At 47.7% G+C, this 21,487-nt stretch overlaps 1 protein-coding gene and 1 long non-coding RNA gene across 8 annotated transcripts in view; one reads left to right on the forward strand and one right to left on the reverse strand.

Annotated features, from left to right (window-relative positions):
* The window catches only part of CADPS (calcium dependent secretion activator), a 332,826-nt gene extending 330,181 nt beyond the window's left edge, over window positions 1-2,645 (reverse strand). For all 7 annotated transcript variants that reach the window (XM_067541603.1, XM_067541583.1, XM_067541594.1 and 4 more), the window contains exon 1: window positions 1,823-2,645. In XM_067541603.1, coding sequence (XP_067397704.1) covers window positions 1,823-2,212 — 390 coding nt within the window. In that variant the 5' untranslated portion in view covers window positions 2,213-2,645. The remainder of the gene's footprint in view (window positions 1-1,822) is intronic.
* A 258-nt stretch (window positions 2,646-2,903) lies between these two features.
* LOC137147774 (uncharacterized) lies at window positions 2,904-19,240 on the forward strand. Its single transcript, XR_010918342.1, has 4 exons — window positions 2,904-3,022; window positions 16,153-16,231; window positions 17,076-17,170; window positions 18,777-19,240. It is a non-coding gene; the product is annotated as an uncharacterized lncRNA (long non-coding RNA).
* Window positions 19,241-21,487: the final 2,247 nt, after the last annotated feature.

Genomic DNA, 21,487 nt, shown 5'->3' on the forward strand with positions numbered 1-21,487 from the left:
GGGTGGGGTGGCTGGGAGGGAAAGGGAGGAAAATATCTTTAAATGGCCAAGATTCCAAACAGGACACTGCGTAAACAGAACGTCTAATCTGCAAATGCATCTTTGCAAGGATACTTATGTACCTGAATGTATATCGGACTGCAAAGCAACTGGAGAAAACATCTTTATTATAAGTGAGTAAATTAAACCTGTGTTTAAAAAAGCATTTGAATTTATACTCCCCCAACAACTTGACTGGCCACAGGGTAAATATTTCCTTTGAAAAGTAACCTACGTATACGTGCAACCAATGAATTTCAATCGCCCTTGAATATATTAGAACTTTTGTGGGCCTTTTAATGTTATTTAAATACAGGCATTTTTGTGCATTTGATCATTTCCATCAGGGCTACGGCCAGTGATGCTTTTCAAAACCCAGCTCCGCAGGTGCAATAATTGGTCAAAGAATGATGCATAAAAACTGCACCGCAGATGATTTTTATGACTGGTTTGAAAAGAAAGCAAGTGAGCCGAACTTGATCTGGAGCACGGTTTGTTATTGTTAGACATCAAAGCTGCACTGAGATGGCTGATGGCTGGGACTCCTCCGGCAGGGACACAAAAGCTTTGATGCAATAATTGGAGCTCACAGCAGTACAAGCACTGTAAGCAACTGGGCCAAAGTAACCTTTGCTTAGATCTCTCTTAGACATCAATGGCTGGACTGCTTCCCTGAGAAGGGTGCACGAATCACCTTGGAGTAGGGAGGCTAGGGAGAAAGACAGAGCGGTACAAAGGAGAGGGGGCATTGCCTGTGGGTCTCTCTCTTGTCCTTCTTGTTAGCAATAACATTAGCGATATGACGACTGTGTTTAAAAGCGGGAGGGTGGCAGGGCTGGCAATATCTGCGGTTACATATGGCAAAGGGAAAAGGCAGACAGAAGAGGACGTCTGCCTGGAAGGGGGGGATCGGTCCATTCCCAATGTCACCCCCACCCGGGACAGCAGGGACAGGCGCAGCAAGGAGGGAGCTACGATGGGCTCCTGATACCCAAGGCTCCTTTACTTTCCCAGTCTCCATTCCTCTTTGCCCTGCTGCCTCTTCCCACCCTCCCCCTCCTCTGCCTCGGCGTGGCAGCGGGGGCACTGGCAGGGCAGCAGAGTGCAGAGCGACTTTGCAAGATGCTCCCCATCCCCGGCACAGCCGACTGCTCCCACCCCTGTTCTCCACCTTCCCCCCAGTTCAGCCTTTTACCGTCCCTCTGCTCACTGGGCCCTGGACCCCGGCAGGGCCGCCCCAGACATCCCCAGCCCCCCATCTCCCGGGCACACCTGGACCCCAGCAGGGCCGCCCCAGACATTCCCCGCCCCCCATCTCCCAGGCACACCTGGACCCTAGGAGGGCTCCCCCGAACATTCCCCGCCCCCCATCTCCCGGGCACACCTGGATCCCAGCAGGGCCGCCCCAGACATCCCCAGCCCCCATCTCCCGGGCACACCTGGACCCCAGCAGGGCCGCCCCAGACATTCCCCGCCCCCCATCTCCTGGGCACACCTGGACCCCAGCAGGGCCGCCCCAGACATTCCCCGCCCCCCATCTCCCGGGCACACCTGGACCCTAGCAGGGCCGCCCCAGACATTCCCCGCCCCCCATCTCCCGGGCACACCTGGACCCCAGCAGGGCCGCCCCAGACATCCCCAGCCCCCCATCTCCCGGGCACACCTGGACCCCAGCAGGGCCGCCCCAGACATTCCCCGCCCCCCATCTCCCGGGCACTGCGGCGCCCTGCCCTGCTCCTGCCGCCGGTGCTAGGCGCTGCTCCCGGCCGGGCCCGGCCCGTACCTTCTGCTGCCGGCGGGCCATGTCGGTGGGCTGCTTGGCGTTGAAGGGGTAGGCGATGCAGCGCATGACGAAGACGTAGAGCTGCAGCCGCCGCTTCCTCTCCTCCTCCTCCTTCTGCAGCCGCTCGAGCTCTTCCTTCTCCTTCTCGCTCACCACCGACGGGCTGGGGCTGGAAGGCCGGGCCCCGCCGCCGCCGCCGCCACCGCCTCCCCCGGCGCCGCTCCGGCCGCCGGGCTGGAGCCCGAGGCCGGCCCCGGCGCTCTCGCTGGTGCGGCTGGGCGACAGGCGCGCCCCGGCGGCGGCGGCGGTGGCCGGGGCCAGCACTTCCTTGCCGCTCTCCTCCTCCACCAGCTCGTCCGACTCCTCCTCGCTGGACGACGGGTCCAACATGCCGGCGGCGGCGGCGGAGCCCGGCCGGGTCCGGCGGGGCGAGCGGCGGCCGGATCAGGGAGCGGCCCGGGGCATGGAGCGCCCGGCGGGCGCCGCTGGCCGGCCCGGGGGCTTTGCACGCGCACCCGCCGCTGGCCCGAGGCTTTGCACGCGCACCGCTGCTCCGGGGGCTTTGCACGCGCACCCGCCGCTGCTCCAGGGGCTTTGCTTTTTTTTTTTTTTTTTTTTTGCAACGCCGCCCGCTCTCCTCTCTGCAGCCCCGGCGCGGCCCCGGCCCAGCGGGTTGCAAGCCCCGAGCGTGCCCGGGCTCAGCGGCAGGACGATGCCCGGCTGCTGCCCGCTGTCGCCGCAGCTCGGAGCGAAGAAGGAAGCGGCGGCAGCGACAGCGGCGGCAGCATCTTCCCCCCGGCGCGCTGGGGCGGCGGGGGGGGCGGGGCGGGGCGGCGGCGGCGGGGGGGGGGGAGCCGCGCTGACGTGGGTGGCGCCGGGTTAACCCTGCCCTGCCCGGGGAACGGAGCCCGGGCCGCTGCCGGCGCGAGGGCAGCACGAGCCGGGCCGCTGACCAGGGTGCTGGAGCCGCGCGCGGAGGGGAGGGGGGGCGGGGCAGCCGCCGCGCGCTCCCCGCCCCCCCCCCGCCCAACAGACACCCCCCGCCCCGGCCCCCTCCCGCGCATGCCCAGGCGACCCCCACCCCCACCCCCAACCCCTCATCGGCGCGTGTGGGGCCCGCCCGGCCTGTGCCCACGGCCGTTAGCGAAGGGGAGCCGCCGCCGCCCCTCCCCCCGCCTTCAGCGTCCGCCGGGGCACGGGGTAAGGAGCTGGGGGAGGGGGGCAGGAGGAGGAATAGGTGGGGTTGCAGGGGCAGGTGGGGGATGGGAGGGGCGGATGGGGGTGAGAGGGGGGAGGGGCAGATGGGGATGGTGGAGGGGCAGATGGGGGTGGGGGGAAGGAGGGGTAGATGCAGGCTACTGCAGGCCCTGGGGGTGGAGAGGCAAATCCCGAGGGTGGGAAATGGGGGACGGGGCGGAGCAGCGCTGGGGGCGAGGGGGATAGCCCAGCCCAGCCCAGCCCAGCCCAGCCGGGGCCGTGGAGCAGTGAATCCGGAGAGCAGACCAGAAGAAGTGTGCAGCATGCAGAGGCCTTGGCATTCTGGGGCCCCCCTGCCTGGTGCCCTGGAGTTACTGGGCCCCGCCTCACCAACTGGCGGTAAAACCTGCATGGGCGGCCCAGGGGGGTCACTCAGCAGGATGCCAGCGAGTGGCAGGGCTGCAGGTAGCAGAGTCCTCACTTCCTTCCAGAGCCACCCCGTCGCCTTGTCCTGCAGCGTGGCCAGGTTCCCCCAGTGCAGAAAGGCTGGTGTGGTGTCCTGGGGAAGGGTGTTTTGTGTGAGCACTTGGGAAGTGGAAACAGAAGGATTCCTCTGTTTCCTCTTCCACCACCCTCCTCCAGTCAGGGTGAAAAACAGACACATCACAGGAAAATACAGGCTGGAGGAAGCAGCATTTCTGCCCTGTGATTCTTTACTGGCCTCTCCCAGTTCCAGCCTCTTCTCTCTCCCACTCCAATCTGGTTCTTAACTATCTATCTCTCCTTCCCCTTCCCCCCGCCCCACTCTCTCTCACACACACACACACACACACACAGTCATTCACACACTCCATCCGTCATCTACCCACAATCACCCGCTCATTTCTCCCATGCACTCAATTCTACTAGCGGTCCTCATCCCAGCCTAAATCAACTCGTCTCTCTCCAGCCCTATGCTACCAGCCCCCAAACCTCCTCCCACTTGGGCTGTCACCTGTCCCCACTTCATCTAGATAGTCCCCATGGTAAAGGAAATGCCCCTGGCCCTCCCGCTTAGACTGAGCAGAGATGTTCAGCTGTGAGGTTGAACGGTAGCCTTTGGCTGGCTGCTTGGAGGAACAGAGTGTGATATCACATTGTACAACTGGGGGAGCCCCTTTCATTCCTGTGGGGGGGAGGCAGACTGGGGTGGGACAGCTGGGTTTTAATTGCAACTCCCACATCAGAAACTCATCATCATCCTTTGCACTGTCTGGCAAGCTCAGCTGAGAGGCCAAGAACTTCCTGGGCCGTGGAGACTGAGCTGCCCTGGCATCCCCTCCCCATATCATTGTTGACACAGGCTGGGGCAGGGCAGTGCATGGGGGCAGTTTGCATGTAGATAAACAGCAGGCTTCCTTCAACTGTGGCCTTTCACCAGCATTAAATCCACGAATAACAGTTGTGAAATCAGAAGTTTAGGGTTATATGCATATCAATCACAAAGATGCAAATTGACTAATTTAAACAAAATGTTTACACAACAACAAATGTCCCTAATGATTTGGGGGTCTTTTAAGGTAGCATTTCTACATCCCCTCCCTCACATCCCTTCCTTTCATGTGACATCATCAGGCCCAGAATATTCCACTTCTTACCCAGTTCTCAGAACCACTACCTTGAAAACTCTTTTCTTTTCCCCCCAACTAGTCTTCCCTGTGGCTCAGAACCTCTCCTGATCCCACTCAAAACCCTGCCATCTCCCCAACCCCACTCAGATACCACCCTGCCTACTGCTGGATCAGGAGGCAATAGGTAGGGACTATATGAAGGCAGCAGAGAGACCCATACTTTTCTCTGGATTACCCTTCTTCATTCATATAGCAACTTGAATCCCCACATTAACAGTTGACATCCAAAGTTGTTATCCACTCATTGCAGTGACCTGGAATGAACCAAGGCTGTCCCCCTGGAGAAGGATTTTAGAGTGCCACGGTTCACTAGGTGTGCCATGGTTTGGGTGACTTCTCCACAATCGCGTATCTCAATGCCGTTAACTAATCATTAATGGAAGAGGAAGCTTTCATTGACATCTCTCTTTTATACACATTGCTGGGTCAAAGAATGAGCCTCAAGGAGTTCCGTTAAGGTCTCAGTCTTGCAACAGTCTTGCTGCTGCAGGGTTCTATGCAGATTCAGGGCTCCTTGCTAGTGGATTTGATTACGGCATTGGGATCTAACGTTTCATTCAGAGCAATAAAATGATGACGTTTGCAGTTTTGTGGGTGTGCAGTTCACACCCACAAAAACGACACACTTTTCTTTTCTTTCCACTCAGATCCAATCCATAGAGCGTGAGTACAGAGCTGGTGGTGAAAGCCTGGGAAATAATAAGATCTTAGTGGAGCAGGCAAACTTTTGACTAACTGAAGTAACCCACTATGATTCCTGTTTTTTAATTCCTTAGCTATTTTGGATTCCTAGATTTTAAGGCTGGAATAGACCATTATGATCAACTAGTGTGATTTCCTTAAATTGCATTAAATGCAATGGTCTGATACTTCACCTCCAATATCAACATAATGTTGTACTTTTTGTTACACCCTGTGATATAGTGAGTGGTAAATGAGTTGCAAGATAGGACCAAGTTTCATATGAGAGTTTACAATTAGCACAGCACTTTTTGTGATCAGCCCTGAACTACGATCATTGCAATTTCAGCCATCTTTGAAATGTCATATAGGAAAGCTTTGTTAAGGATACCTTTGTGTCTAACTCTGCACGATCCTGAGGTACAATTATCAGCAGTCTCTGCCACTTTACCTGCACCAGTGTGCCCATAGGAACTGCAGTGGGGAGAAACTCTTCCAGATAAAACACTGCCGTAGACAATGGCTTGATTCAGCTTCAGTTATTATGATCAGGATAGGAACAGCTAGTCAGCGTGAAAACAGCTGGCACCGGCTGACTGAGATTCTGCATTAGATAGTCTCAGTGTATTGATTTTCATAATTAAGCCACAGTCTGTTCTCATTATATGTCATTTCAAGATGCAACTCTATCTTCATAAATGTGCCCTGATATGCTGAGATGAGGGTGAAGAGACCGGGTGAAGGTAGGCGGTGATCCAAACTAAGGGCCTTTGTGCCATCAATGGAGCCGTATATGGCATAAGGTGTTACTCAGGGAGCTAGGTTTTGACTTAAAGCACAGGCCTGATCGAGGGATAGTGCGTAAACTGCTCCAACTCAAGAGCAGCCTTGGAGGTGACTCACAGCAAGCCTTTCAGAGGAACAGCTCCTACCCTGCTTCATCCTTGGTCTAGGACAAGAGATGAATGGAGTTATTTGCTGCAGGCTGATACCAGCATCAACTCAGCTGCATTGGTCAGTAAGTAGGAGGTTTGGAGCCAAGCCTCTTCCTACACCCTGCCTCTCCTCACCCACCTGCTCTGGGGAAGGAGGAAGTGGGTGCATGCCTCCAGTCAAAATCCAGGTAGCCCATTCAGGGGCACACAGAGGTGCTTCCTCTCCTGCACAGGCGTGTAGTCCAAGTCATAATCTAGCCCTGCTGTGAACGAGGGAGGCACGACCAGGCCCTGAGCAAATCCGTTGTTATATTTTTTTCCTTTTTAGATCATTAACTGGCAACTCGTTGACAGCGAATCTAGCGTGTCCTGCTATTGCACATTCTGTAATTTAAATAAATATTGTAAGCTGTACTAAAACACGAACGACTTGACATTGCTGTGAGGAAAGCTGTTAACAACCATATGGCTCCTCCTAACCATCTAGTGCTTTCATCTGGGAACACCTCCGAAATTTGCCCTTGTTGGCCAGTTCCTCAAGTCCTGCTGCCAGCCCAGCTAGCTCCAAGGCAGCTGTAGCCACTGCAGCTGTAACATGGCCTCTCTGAAAGGAGTGGGGGAGAGAAAGGGACCATCCACCTACCAACATCTCTCCCCTGGCCAGCCACTGTCCTGTCTACCCCTACCCTCAGCATGCTGAGCCCAGAGACTTGCTAAAGGTAGTCCAGTGGCTAGCACCCTATCATAGAACCACAGAAGATGAGGGTTGGAAGGGACCACAGGAGGTCATCTAGTTCAACCACCTGCTCAAAGCAGGACCAACCCCAACTAAACCATCCCAGCCAGGGCTTTGTCAAGCCAGGCCTTAAAAACCTCTAAAGATGGAGATTCCACCACCTCCCTAGGTAACCCATTCTAGTGCTTAACCACCCTCCTAGTGAAAAAGATTTTCCTAATATCCAACCTAGACCTCCCCCACTGCAACTCGAGACCATTGCTCCTTGTTCTGTCATCTGCCACCACTGAGAACAGCCTAGCTCCATCCTCCCTGGAACCCCGTTTCAGGTAGTTTAAGGCAGCTATCAAATCCCCCCACACTCTTCTGCAGACTAAACAAGCCTAGTTCCCTCAGCCTCTCCTCATAAGTCATGTACTCCAGCCCCCTAGTCATTTTTGTTGCCCTCCGCTGGACTCTCTCCAATTTGTCCACATCCTTCCTGTAGTGGGGGGTCCAAAACTGGACACAATACTCCAGACAAGGCCTCTCAAGTGCCAAATAGAGGGGAATAATCACTTCCCTCGATCTGCTGGCAGTTCTCCCACTAATGCAGCCCAATATGCCGTTAGCCTTCTTGGCAACAAGGGCACCGTTGTTGACCCATATCCAGCTTTTTGTCCATTGTAACCACCGGTCATTTTCTACAGAACTGCTGCCTAGCTGGTCGGTTCCCAGTCTGTAGCAGTGCATGGGATTTTTCCATCCTAAGTGAAGGACTCTGCACTTGTCCTTGTTGAACTTCATCAGATTTCTTTTGGCCCAATCCTCCAATTTGTCCTGGTCACTCTGTATCCTATCCCTACCCTCCAGCGTATCTATCACTCCCCCCAGCTTAGTGTCATCTGCAAATTTGCTGAGGGTGCAATCCACTCTGTCCTCCAGATCATTAATGAAGATGTTTAACAAAACTGGTCCCAGGATTGACCCCTGGGGCACACCACTTGTTGCTGCCAACTAGACATCAAGCCATTGATCACTACCCATTGAGCCTGATGATTTAGCCAGCTCTCTATCCATAGTCCATTCTTATAGTCCATTCATCCGATCCATACTTCTTTAACTTGCTGACAAGAATACTGTGGGAGACTGTATCAAAAGCTTTCTAAAGTCCAGATATATCACGTCCATCACTTTCACCACATCCACAGAGCCAGTCATCTCATCACAGAAGGCAATCAGGTTGGTCAGGCATGACTTGTTCTTGGAGAATCTATGTTGACTGTTCTCCATCAACTTCCTCTCTTCCAAATGCCTCAAAATGGATGCCTTGAGGACTAGCCTAGTACTCAGAAGAATAGGGTTCAAGTCCCTCCTCTACCACAGACTTCCTGTGTGATCTTGACCAAGTCACTTAGCCTCTTTATGCCCCAGTGCCCATCTGTGAACTAGGGATGACAGCAACGGCCTGCCTCACAGAGGTGCTCTAAGGAGACAACTATGTGTAAAAAGAAAAAAGATGAGGTACTTAGATGCTATAGTAAGTACTATGGAAAGAAGGAGCAAAGCTCAGATGATATGCCTCTTCCAATGCAACCCCTTCAAACCCCGCCTTCCCCTTGCACAGGGTAACAGGGGACTGGTATATGGCCGACGCACAGATTATGCTTTGAAAACTGCTCATGTGCACGCACAACTCAGCCATCTTTGTTGTAACCACGTCAGAGGAGACTGTCACAAACTGGTTGCAAAAAATACATCCCTCATGAAAGGTGGGTGAGGGTAACCTGTAGCATTCAGAATGTGCCCACCTATATAGCAAAGAGGCAAACTTTGGGTGAACACTTCATGAGGGGTGGCCCCACCTCCACCCAATTTAAAGCTTGAGGTATTTCTTCAGGAGTGACCCATACTCTTCAGTATGTGGAGACATACAGATCTAGGTATGTGTGTGTCTAGCTGTAGAGTGAGAGAATATGTGATGGGGTGGAGTGACATAAAGGTTTAATCATGAGGAGTTAGGGATGTTGTATTATTAGGTAGGTGAGTAAACAACTTACCTTTTATCCTCTTCCCCTCTCACCTCCCTTAGGCGTCTTCTTTCCCTTCACTTTTCTTTCCATTTAGCTTATTCTCTTCCTAACTAAACCCACCCCCAAAAAACTCATGCAACTACCATGATACCATTGCTACCATCACATTGTTCGCTCTGATGGTGTGTTCCCCCAAACTGTCTCTGTCTGATCTATTCAGACTGTCAGCTTTTCAGCGTATGGGCAGTCTGTTATTCTTCGTTTGTACAGCACTTACCACAATGGGGAGGCAATCTTGGCTGGTCGTTAGGCACGACTGTAATAAACATGGTTACTGCTATTAATAATTCTAAATGCATGTCAATCAAATCCTTTCTCTATACACCCACCATCATGGAGTTAGTATCTGTTACTTATTTTACAGAAAACTATTTTAGAAATGTTTCTAGAGAATTTTAGTTTTTGAAATTGGTATTATTTTTCACATCTTCCACCTACAAAACCTCATTGCTATGAGTCCAACTGTCGAAGACTTGGAAAGAGAAAAAAATTAAAATGAATAACACTTAGAAACTTAGAAAAGTCACTGAAAGTAGCTTTCACACAGTGCATAGTCTACCATCTCTGGAATCTCCAGGGCTAAATAAATGTGCTATTTATCCCATTAGAAAGCAGAGAGCTTTCTTTTTTCTATGGCGGAAGACTCCTGAATCTAACCCTGATAGATCATGAGATAGTAGATATTAAACTTGTCCTTATTCTAGCACTGAATCTTGCCCATCAGGCACTGGGGCAGCAGCAATTTTAAGGGGAAAGCTGAAAGTTTGTTCTGGCCGTTTTTATTTCAATGGCAATGGTTTGAAACTGCTCAGTGGTTAGAATGTTAAAAGTAGTTCTAGCAGAGATCGATTAGTGGGCAGCATACAGATGAGATAGTCAAAGGTGCATGATAGATGTAACTTATCATGTGGGCAGTCCCCCACATATGCAATCTATCTGTCTATGTTGACTGAGTTATTGACAGGAGGGATTTCTTTAAATTAACTGATGCAAAACAGATACACACAATGGTGAAGAAATTCCTACTTCTCTAGGAGCCTGCAGAATTATATTTATTCTTTAGCGGATGCAGTTTTGCTCACTGAATAGATCTGAATTTGGATATTCTTGAAGGAGTTTGCTTAGGCATCCAATGAGGGGTTAAAGTACGTTCATTTGGAAGAACATTAGGTCCCGACAGACAAAAATAAGTCCACTTCTAAGCACAGGGGCTGGCTTTCTTTTCATTAGCACTCACAGTCTAGTTTTCCTCATTGTATTGTTATGTCCAGACATAAAGTTACTACATGAATGTTCTTTCATGGACGAAAAAGAGCAAAGCCCAGATATTATGTATTCTGCGTGGAAACCTCTATCATTTCCTCATAGTTCCTGTCTATAAAGGTGTATCTAATCCCATCTGCTTGAAAACGCCCAGCCAGTTACATGTATGCATTATATTTCAGCATAGAAATCCTCCATCTATGACAACAATATAAGCAGGATTTTCAGTGGCCAAGCTCTGCTCCCACTGAAGTAAACAGGAGTTTTACCATTGATTCAATGGGAACAGAGGCCAGTGCTGAGTGCTTTTGAAAGCTCCCCTACTCACAGTCCTTTCCCCTCAGCCTTCTTGATGCCCAGGATTTATTGGTTCATCTTCAGAGCCATGTTGTGTACAATTTAGCTCCCTGGGATAGCCTCAGGGAATATACCTCTCATTTTAGTCTCCAGAAGGCCAAATAGGGGCCTCTAATGGGGTGGTCTGCCCTTTAAGGGGGGCAGAGGCCTGGATCCGGCCAGCCCTGGCTAATTAGCCTGTCCACTACACCTGAGAGGGTTTGTAGGACTTAATTAGCAGGCCGAAGAGGAGTAGATGCCCTAGAAGAGATCAGCAGGAAGCTGCAAGGTGAGAGTGAATGTAACTAGGACTCGCCGACCCTGACAAGCAGTGGGGGATACTCCAGCCGTCAGAGAGGCTTTGGCCATACAGCAGAAGATCCTACAGCTAGAGGAAGTGGAAACTAATGTCTAAAGAAGCTGCACAACTGCCAAGGGAGACAATCCTGTGCCAAGTCTCCAAAAATTGGTCTGATCAGATCCCAAGACTGGTGTTTCAGGACTCCTAAGTTCAGAGTAGTCCAGATGGGGGCTCTGAAATAAAAGCCTTCACACTACTGTTTAAATGCCCTTTTAGGAAGGCTTCCATTAAAGAGACCCTGATCTTACTTAGCATGTTTGGTTTCTTTTGTGGGCTGTTGAAGTGAACTCACTGTTACCTTACTGAAGGGGAAACTGAGGCAGGTGACAGTGGTGCTACAGGATAGGTGTGCGTGTGCCCATTTCCACTGCCCTAATGGAATGCCCCACTCCCACACACAGATGGCCAGATCAGCACATGACTTCCAGAACCTGGTATTTTGCCTGTGCACCAATTTCAGCCGTGAAAAGTGGCATTTAACCCACTCCCATGAGAAAATTGGGCTTCTATATTGCATTTCCTAGAACTCTCTCCTTGTTTCCCACTCTGTTCGGAAAAAACCAGACAGGAACAATTTGTCAATGCCTTTGAGGTAGCTAGTCACATGTTTACACCCACTATTCAACAGAAATGAATACCTACAAAGAAAGACTGTTACTCTGGTGTCATAGAGTTCCTTCCCTTGTATCTAGGGTACCAGGATGATACTCCTGCTGGCTAGACATAACTGCAGTTTGGAAATTCCTACCTGTCTAGTTACCTAAATATCTGCTCATGTAATCCAGCTGCTGCCACTAAGAGAGCAGTAGAAAAATGAAGGTTAACCCTTAAGAGTATCACTCCAGGGCTACATTTGCATGGAACTTTGCTGGGCAGAACTTTTCATGGAACAGATCCCTGCTGAAAACAGAGAATGCCTGCACATGTGATTTTTGCACAAGGAAATCTTTCTAAAATATGTCGTTAAAAGGGGGGCAAATATGTCCCGATATATATGCATTACTATTCTTGCATTGCTTGCATGTGTAACTTTCCAAGGTGATTTTTCATGATGGGTAACTGTGTAATTTACCCATTATTACTGGGTAAAGGCACACAAATGAAAGCATTAACTAAGTAATTTTTGATATTATATTGGTGTATATTTTTCTTCTCTTATTTGGGTTGCTAAAATGATAACTATTGATCCATAGCATTGTGATAACCAAATTTATCAAATTTAATGTAAATTGCATAATAGATTATCTTTAATCTGATTGGCACTACTGCCCTTCATAGTATATTCAGTTCCAAGCAGAAAGGCTTCAGAAATTTGACCCTATATATTTGTTCCTAGCATCACAAACCAATCATCACTTTTAAATAGCTTTCTAGAACAACTACCTAGTTATAAGGAGTCTACATTTCTAGGTTACTTACTTGTTAAAGTAACATGATACATACACTGTGTTAGAATACATGATTCCAAGCTCCTGGTTATATTTACTCTACAAACAATGAGCAATTGAGTAAATATATACACAGGATTGTGTGATTTCTTCCAAAGGAGGTAACAGTTTCTCTTCTTCCATGCTGTAAGAGTGGCAGCTACATAAATGAGGCCACAGCTGAGCCCAAATAAGTTGAGTGGAGTTGCTCAAAAAATGGAAAACTATTTTGTGAAAAACTTGAAAGTTATTTCCATTTTGCAGGGTTTGAACTAGAAGGTTTTGTAAAAAAAGAAAATAAATTTTTGGCAAGATTTTGATATTTCAAATGTTAATTTTTCTCCTCTTTTTACTGAATGTAAAAAATAAATGATGAGCAAGGTTTATGCCTGCCTGCTTTTTTCCCTCTTTCTTTATTTCTTATTTCTTTTTCTAATCTAACTTTTCAAAACTGAAACTGTGGAAAAGTTCCAGAGTGGCGGACTTACAGAGTTTCTTTTTTTCTTTGTTGCTGCTCTAGCTTTCCTGGAGTGAGGAAGTTTTGAGAAGTCCTAGAGTACAAATAGGAATAACAAACAAAACAAATAAAAAGGAAAAAGTGACACAACCCCTACCCTTAACCACACACAACCTAGCAAACAAGAAAATAGGGGGAGTAATGGGTGGGGGTTAGGGGGATTCCAAATTTTGAAAAAAATTTAGTTTTTGAAACCAGAAATAAAAATTTCAATCTGATATAAAACCAAATGAAGGTTATTTCATTTGTTTTTATAATTTTCCATTGAAAAATGGGCGTATTTAATCAGAACATACAGCCTCATTTTCACCAGGAAAATTTTTCAGTCAACAAATCTTGATCAGCTCTAATCCTGGGTATCTACTGTGGGATCCAATAGGCTGAATGCCAAATTTAGCTGTGCTGTAAATGGTGGTATGCATGGCTCCTCGAGGGTAAGATTCTCCCTTATAGAAACACGGCGTCTGTGTTGGGATCTCCTCTGTCCTGCTTCCTTCTGTGACACCATCCCTCCCTCCTCTGGACATCATGGAGCTTGCTCTCCTGTTCTAGGGTCCATACACATCACTGACGTTCTGACCTCACGGAGACTTGCAGAAGAGGCGTGTGGCATGCCCCCTGGCATCCTGAGAGCAGCTGCAGCCAGAGGAAATCCCTGACTGTGGGACAACAAAAGAACCATACTGCTAAGGATGGGTAGGGTACCTACTGGGAGGTAGCACTGGTGCAGAGGTTTGATCTGCAGTGCAGGGTGTCTGGTGGGGCCTTCTTCAGTAAGGGCAAACTCCAAACAGTATTAGAATGCTATATGTGCCCCCTTCCCCCCTAGAATAACTGCAGAAAGTTATTTATTTCTTCCCCAGATTCCAATCATAAGTGCCTTTATGTTGGGGCTAGGGGCAGTGGCCCAGCTTCACATGTGAATTGGTTGGAAAAGGAGTGTAAGTGGCAAAGCAGGGCAACCTGCACTAACGGGCATTGACTGGGGCAAAATCCTGGCTCCATTGATCATACCACTGCAGAACTGGAGCCAGAGATTTGCATGGGAGTTGTACAGGCCGGTGCGGGGCTGCGTTTGACCCTGGCTCCACAGAACCCTTTCACTTTTCTTTCCTTCTTTCTGGGGCTAATTTGGAAGCTAAGGCTTAGACCATGCTGTGACAATCATGGTCCAGACACCCAAGAGGAGAACAGGTGATTTAGGCCCCCCAAAATGAGCAGTTGAATCAACCGAGCGCGTGCTGTATTGTACTATGGCAGCATATCAAGTCTTTTATGAACGCTTGTAACGGTCTACATTTAATAAGCATTATGAGCTAGATAGACGGACTATGGTTGTGAATTTACGTCTTTGTCTATATAGAGAACTGTGCTCATAAACTTCGACTCCAGCTCACAGCAGGACAGTGAGCGATCAGACAGGGAGAGACACCTCCTGAAACAGGAGTTTACAGAAAACCCGGCTCAAGTAACGGTCCATTGTACAGCCCAGGAAAAGACAATGCTGAGCCATTAAAGTTAATGGAAAGCCACTGAGACAACTGGGGTGTTCCCCCCTTGGAATATCTACACTGTCTGTAGAAAACCCCCTTGCAAGCCCTGTTAAAATGGAAGGGGTTTGCAGTGAAAGGCAGAAACTGAGAGACGGCCTCTTTGCGGGAAGCTGGCCATGAAACGCTGGGTCCCCCTACAGCTAGGGACATGCTGGGAAACTGTCCAAAGGCAATAGGTATTTTATCTACTCAGGAAGTGCAAAGCCTGAAGTTGCATCTTTATGCTTATTTTCTGCGTAATTTACTATTCCATTATGGAATATTTTTTATTAAATCATCTCTGTTTCAGTTTTACCCCAAATAGGTCTCTGTTGTGCATACGGAGTGGCATGGGTGAGCCAAAGTGAACTGATAATGGGGGGCTGGTTTCACGCCTTCAGGGGTGATGAACTGGGGTGGGGGGGAAGTCTGGTAATTAAGAACTCGGGGAGGACATACTGGGGGAGATTCAGGACTGGAAGGAGTCACCCTGCAAGGAATAAAACTAGGCTAGCAGAAGTGAGACCTTGTGCTTGGGGGAAGGCTACTGGTGTCAGGGCTTGGAGCCATTGCAGCCAAGGTTACAGGGCAGGCAATGACACAGTCCCCTTGCTGGTCTGGAAGATCCCAATACATCATCCATGCCTTTAAGGTGCAACCCGTGATGGGGATGATGTGGAACTGGCCTGCCAAAGGAGCACAAGGAGACCAAATGCAGCTGGGAGCTCCTTGGGGGAACATGCTCACCATTACACCCCTACACGGGGAGACTGCTTCTGCCATGTGTCAGTACAGAGAGTGGGTGAGGCCATGGCTCGGCCTCTTTCCCACCCTCTCTGGGAGCTGTCTGGGAGTCGACCCAGGATGCCTGCACTGCAGTTCTGCCTCCTGTTTATGCAGACTGGACACGGTGGAGGAGAACGCTCTATTCACCTACTCCATCACTGTATGCCAGTGTAAGTGCAAAGCAGGAACTTGCCCTGAATACGTGCATTTAAGTGTGTACATGTAGATTCTATGCTGCAGTAATGGGGCCCTATTCTCTCATGTATACCGGTGTAAATCAGAAGTAATTCCATTGCACTCAAACTCTGTACATTTTACATTCCAAACCCTTAGGGTTTGTTCAGGGATAAATCATATTCAATTCAGCAAGACTGGATCTGCTTCCTGTTACACCATTGGAAATGAATGGATTTAAACTAATGTAAAGCCAATGTAAAGGAAAGCAAGATCTGGCCCTTAGTTTTTAAGGGCGACTGCATGGGCATGAGAGCCCAGATGCTATAGCCCAATGGCTTAGCTGTCTTTATAACCAGGTTTGCAACTCTGTAGGTTTGAATGGTTTGGAAGAAGCCCCATTAAAAGGATCCATTTTGAGCATTTAACTGAATAACTCCGAGGGGGGAGGATCACATTTACATAAAAAGGAACCCTCTTCCCTTTTATGAATCTTGAGTAAAGGCCTAAAACTGACTATTTATTAAAGTCTGGAAGCAATTAACTCCTTTGTAAAATCTGTGTGCATGCATGAATGGCGGTGAGACACCAAAACGGATGTAAACCAAAGTATTCAAGAAAGCATTTCTCCTATCATATTTAGCCCTGTCGAAGAGCTGTATGAGGTCGCATGGTACTTAATGTAGCAGTGAATTTTGGAGTATGACGGATTTATACACAAGGTTAGTATTGAATGGGTTCTTTGTTAATCCCAGTTTCTTTGTTTATGCACATCTTAACTCAATTAATTTATGCTTTATTTCTGCTGTTCTTCCTGCTAGAGACTGCTGGAGAAATAGCCTTGTGCTTAAGAAATTTGTTGGGAGTTCACTGAAAATCTACTGCCTTGATAGACAAGGGAACTGTAGTGAGATTTATTATAGCAATACATTTTGTGTTATTAATGTTAAACTAAATGGACCACAAGATAAAAGGCTCACTTTTTCATTAGGATTGTTCAGCTTTTCACCTTCCTTTGTAATGTCCAACTAGCCAGCAATCAGAACTCTAATGGAAAGAGGTACAAATGGTCAAAGGGGACAATGTGTAGCCCTGAGGACCAGCTTAGCCTTATTTTACTTAGCGGTAATGCAAAGGATCCTGCATCCTGGAAGACCTTGTCTTAAGCAAATTAGCATAAGTGAAGCCTAGACCTATGACCTTTAGTATAGATAAAGTGGTCCAATGGGCACCCTAGATTTTGGGGAACTGGGAATCGTTTGCTTAAGAGAAAAATTGGCGTAAAATGAGACTAGGCAAGTGCAGGAATACTGAACTGATACTAAGCTTGAATATTTTAGGATAGGTTCATTGGCAGATGTCTAACCACAAATTTGCTTTATCAGGGAAAAGGCACCCCAATATTATGAGGGTGAGGAAGTTGGATATGGACAGAGGATGCTGGTGTTTATATTAATATTCATGGTGATTCTCAGCCCTATATAAGCAAGAATGCACATGAAGAAGCTAGCTATCCCTCCACCCTTCAATATTTTAGTGCTATAATCTATCATTTATCTTCAACAGTGGGGATCTGGCCCATCGGACCCAGTTGGCCTGCCAGAGACAGGGCTAGTCCTTTGTCTCTTATTCTCTTACAATCAGATCTCCAATAAAGGGATGTGAGTATATAAGTCTATGAGCATATGCTAAGCAAAGAATAACCTTTAAGACTTCTCTAATACTCTATTATTGCTATTTGCTTATGTGGTTTGAAGCTTTCTTGACTCTATTGATTGTATTAATAAAGGTGGTTAAGGTGGTGTTTTGCTCTCCGTGTGAGTTGCCTTGCCATATACCCCGGGGTTCCCTACAAGATATTGAACGTGTCAATTTTGACTCTTTTGTGTCTGATTCTGGGACAAGAACCTTAGTCCGCTCCTCTCATTAATTGAGTACAAATTGTCATTCATTATAGGATTAGGCTACAAATGCCTTTGATGCAGAATCAGGAAGAAGCACAAACTAATTAGGGACCAATGACCTGGCTGGGTAAATGAGATCAATTCTTCTCCTGAGTTCATGGAGACGAATGCGAGTAAGCATAATAGAGTTAGAATCATAGAATCATAGAGTTGGAAGGGACCTCAGGAGGTCATCTAGTCCAACCCCCTGCTCAAAGCAGGACTAACCTCAGCTAAATCATCCCAGTGAGGGTTTATTGAATTGATAGGCACAGGACCGGGGGCCAGAACACCTGAGTTCTGGTCCTAGTTCTGGTGTTGACTTGGTTGTTGACCTCATAAAAGTCAGTTTCCTGCTGGTTTCTCACACTTTGTCTCTCTTCCCTGTTTAGATTGCAAGCTCCTTGGGGCACGGCCCAGGCCTTATGGTGTGTTTGTGCAGAGCCCAGTGCAGTGAGACCCTGATTTTGTTTGGGACCTGTATGTGCTCCCCCCGGTACAAATCAGAGCAGTGGTGTAGTGGGGCCGGAATGTTGTTCTGGTGCATATATAGAAACAAAATGGCATCCTCTGCCTGGGGTGACCTCACACGAACCACACGTGCAAGGTCATGCCACGTGGAAGACACCATTTTGTAGGGAAAAATGGCATGCTCTGCACAGTGTGACCTCATACATACCACACCTGGGGTGCGGGCGGGGTCTTGCTGGCAGGAACGTGGCAACTGAATTCAAAAGACAAGGACAGCATCTCTACAAATTATAATGAATAAATCTTTTTTAGCCGCAAAATATGGCAAAGGGCTGATACTGTGTTGGCTCAGTCCCTTCCCTCTGATAGAATTATTACCAAAGATGAGTGTTTTCCTCTCCTTTTCGTCCCTCTGTAGCAAAAAGTAGAGGGGATATTTTGGTCCCTGTCTCCCTTCCCAAACCAGCAGTGGAACCTATCCTGGAAGGAAACTCTTCCCTAGCTAACCTGGCTAGTCCAATTCACTTCACAGTTCTCCTGATCTTCAAGGGCCACAATGCAGGATCAGCCATTGTACTCCTTGAACTTGGATTCACCGGGCCAGATTCAGATGTAATTTACACTGGCCTAAATCTGGAGTGATTCGCTTGAAATCAATGGAGTTACTCCAGAGACAGGCTCTTGTAACAGAGATCAGGATTTGGTGCTGTGTGTGTGACCTTGTGAAGAACAGCTGCAGAATTAGGTGGTTCGTCTCTGTTTATATTGTTAAAGGTACTCGGTTCCCCTCCTACACCAACCTATCAGCAACCAAACATTTATATGTAATTATCTTTTCCATTTACCTTCCCAGCTATCCCATACTGCACCCCAGGAATTTCAGAACAAAATTAACAGCACGCAGTCTCATCTGAATGAGAAATGTTTATTCCTCTGTATTTTTTAAATAAAACTATTTGGCATAACTTTGACTGAGATTTTTCAAATAATGATAAAAATGAGAAACCAGAAAGAATTAAAGAAAACTATGAAAATATTGCCTTAAAGAAGACTTTCAAGGTAATAAAACAAGTGAGAGACACAAGATTTGGCAGCATCTGAGATACAAAGAGGAAAGTGCTGATTAGGAGTGAACCTTGCATAGACTGAACAACAAGTAATAGGAACTAAATGCTGCATGCACTACAAGACTTGCTGTCATTTAACTGTACGATGATTATGTGGTACAGGGCAATTTACACCATGACATCTAGCAGCTGCCTGGGCAGAAAGAAAAGCAGCTAAGAAAATTAACAATTGGGGCATGGAGTGGGAAGATTCAAGCAACGCATGCTTTGTTTTATGCATAAATAAAGTCCAGTTGGTGGCTGCAGAATGTCAGTGTGAAATATTGCCTGTTGGTAATAATACTAATTTACAGTAAGGAGATTGAAATCCTGGTGCATACTCGGATTATTTGTTTCACTAACTCCTAAAATAGAAAGGAGGACGATCCCAGTTTCTTGGGACCTGCATTATACAGATTGCTGTATTTTCCAAACAGAATATGTTAAAACAATGCCGTTCTCACAAATTCTCTCATAGTCTGCCATCTATTTTATCCGAGTCTTGGGATCCTGGTGTTAGTGACTGGGAATCCTGGCGGCATCCTGGCCATGGAATCAACCACCCCGTATCAATATCAAAGTTGGGTGAAGCAGGGTGACCCACTGACTCCTCTAAGATTTAACCTAGCCCTTTGATCCTCTGATATCCCTTTGAAAGGAAGGAGGAAGTGGATTCTTGTATGGCATGAAATGAGTGTTGGGAGCGAAGGCATATTTAGGCCTGATAGAAGCCTACTGTGAATTTTAAGGGTCTGTTCTGATAACATTTAAAAGTGTAAGCATAAATAGAACTGCGCGTGTATAAGAAATTGCAGAGTAATAATGTTTGTGAGAATAAGAAATGACAAAGTAACTAAAAAGCTAGAAAAGCATGGTTTGAATTAACACTAAACCTGTATTGACAGGACAGGAGAGTTAACATGGAAATAAGAGATTAATACATAGGTACCAGAAAAGATAACAAAAAGTTATAAATAAATTTGCGTAACAAAGGGGGGTTGAAGCTATATGTCTGTTTATGGAGGTGACTGTGATGAGATTGTACTGATGAGCTTCCCACTTGTAAGTAACTGATCACTGAGTGTTTTGCCTTAATAAAGATTTGTTAGACCCATCTGCTGAGTAAGTGAATCTCAGTTCAACAATGGATACCAGCTCTGGCCTTCACTGATCACCTGGCCCTGTTCAGCAGCTCATGAGACGGTATGAACAAAAACATGAGCATTGTGGAGTCCTTCTGCTTCTGCAGGATACCTGGCCCAAAGGCACAAGCCAGGAACTGTCATGGATTCTTCTTCAGCCTACCTCATAACTCTCCCATCATCCACAAATTTGAGATTTGGAAAGTAGGTACTGATGGGCTCAATGCAATAATTTCAGGAGCGTCTGAGTGATCTACCTTGGGATCCATGGGGTATCCATGGATCCGGGTCTCCAATCTGTTACTGTCTGAGAACCTTGACAGTTGGTTAAAGAGGATCAACCCTCGCTAAGAGGATTAGCCCTCACAGAACATGGCAGAAATTGGACATACTGAATATGCTCACCATGCCAGGGGTTATCTACTTGGCTGACCATACTCATTTCAAGAGCATTCTGCTTTCTTCCCTTGATAACGCCCTCAGGAAGGCAATTAAGGAGTGACTTCATCATGCAGCCAACACCTGCAATTGCCTATGTATATTAAGGGATGGAGGCCTTAAGGTGGTGAGATTTACCAACCACACTCTTTCTTCAGATGAGGCATCTGCACAGAATCATCCACTTCAGCAATGACACAGCCTGGTACCGCCTGACAGCACATGGCTTTGAGGAGGTGTTCAGGAAACGGTAGCTGACGGTAGGTGGGAAGGAGAACAAGGCGTCCATCAGAATTGCCCCAGTAATGATCTGTGATAAGCTAAAAATGTCAGAGAGCTCACAGGGCCCTTAAACAAATGGGAGAGGCCAGTTGCCAAAGTGAAATACCTAGTCCCTTGCAAATGGAGAGGTGTCGAGTTCCTTCAGTGGAAAGAGTTTCCTTGCCAAAGCATGGGGATCAGCACTTTCACAACCATACAGTCGGCAATGATAGGTAAAGATGTCACAAGTGCTTCAAAGATCACCAATTCATTATGGCCCTCAAGCTCAGTGTGAATGTATGTTCTACCAGGGAATACCTAGGGTGAGGCAAAGTCAGAGCTGTGATGTGATAGACACTGTTCTGCTAAGCATGAGACCTGCTCTCACACCTTCGGACAACGCCTCGTGGTTCAGGAGGCCCGTTAGCAGCACAACAAAGCTTGGTGAAATCCCAGCCAGGCAGGCCAGGCAGCAAGTATGGGGAATCTATCAAGAGGCCCTGCTCTGAATTGATAAGAGCTGAGAAAGCCTGATTTATAAAATTGGCAAGTAGGGAAAAGCCCTGTAGTCATATCACAGTTCACAATGTGTGCAAGGTCAAAGGTCTTAGAGATGC

Source organism: Emydura macquarii, unplaced genomic scaffold, assembly GCF_026122565.2.
Source record: "Emydura macquarii macquarii isolate MOO-44397 ecotype Brisbane River unplaced genomic scaffold, CSIRO-AGI_Emac_v2 contig_71, whole genome shotgun sequence".
In the NCBI taxonomy this organism is placed as follows: domain Eukaryota; kingdom Metazoa; phylum Chordata; order Testudines; family Chelidae; genus Emydura; species Emydura macquarii.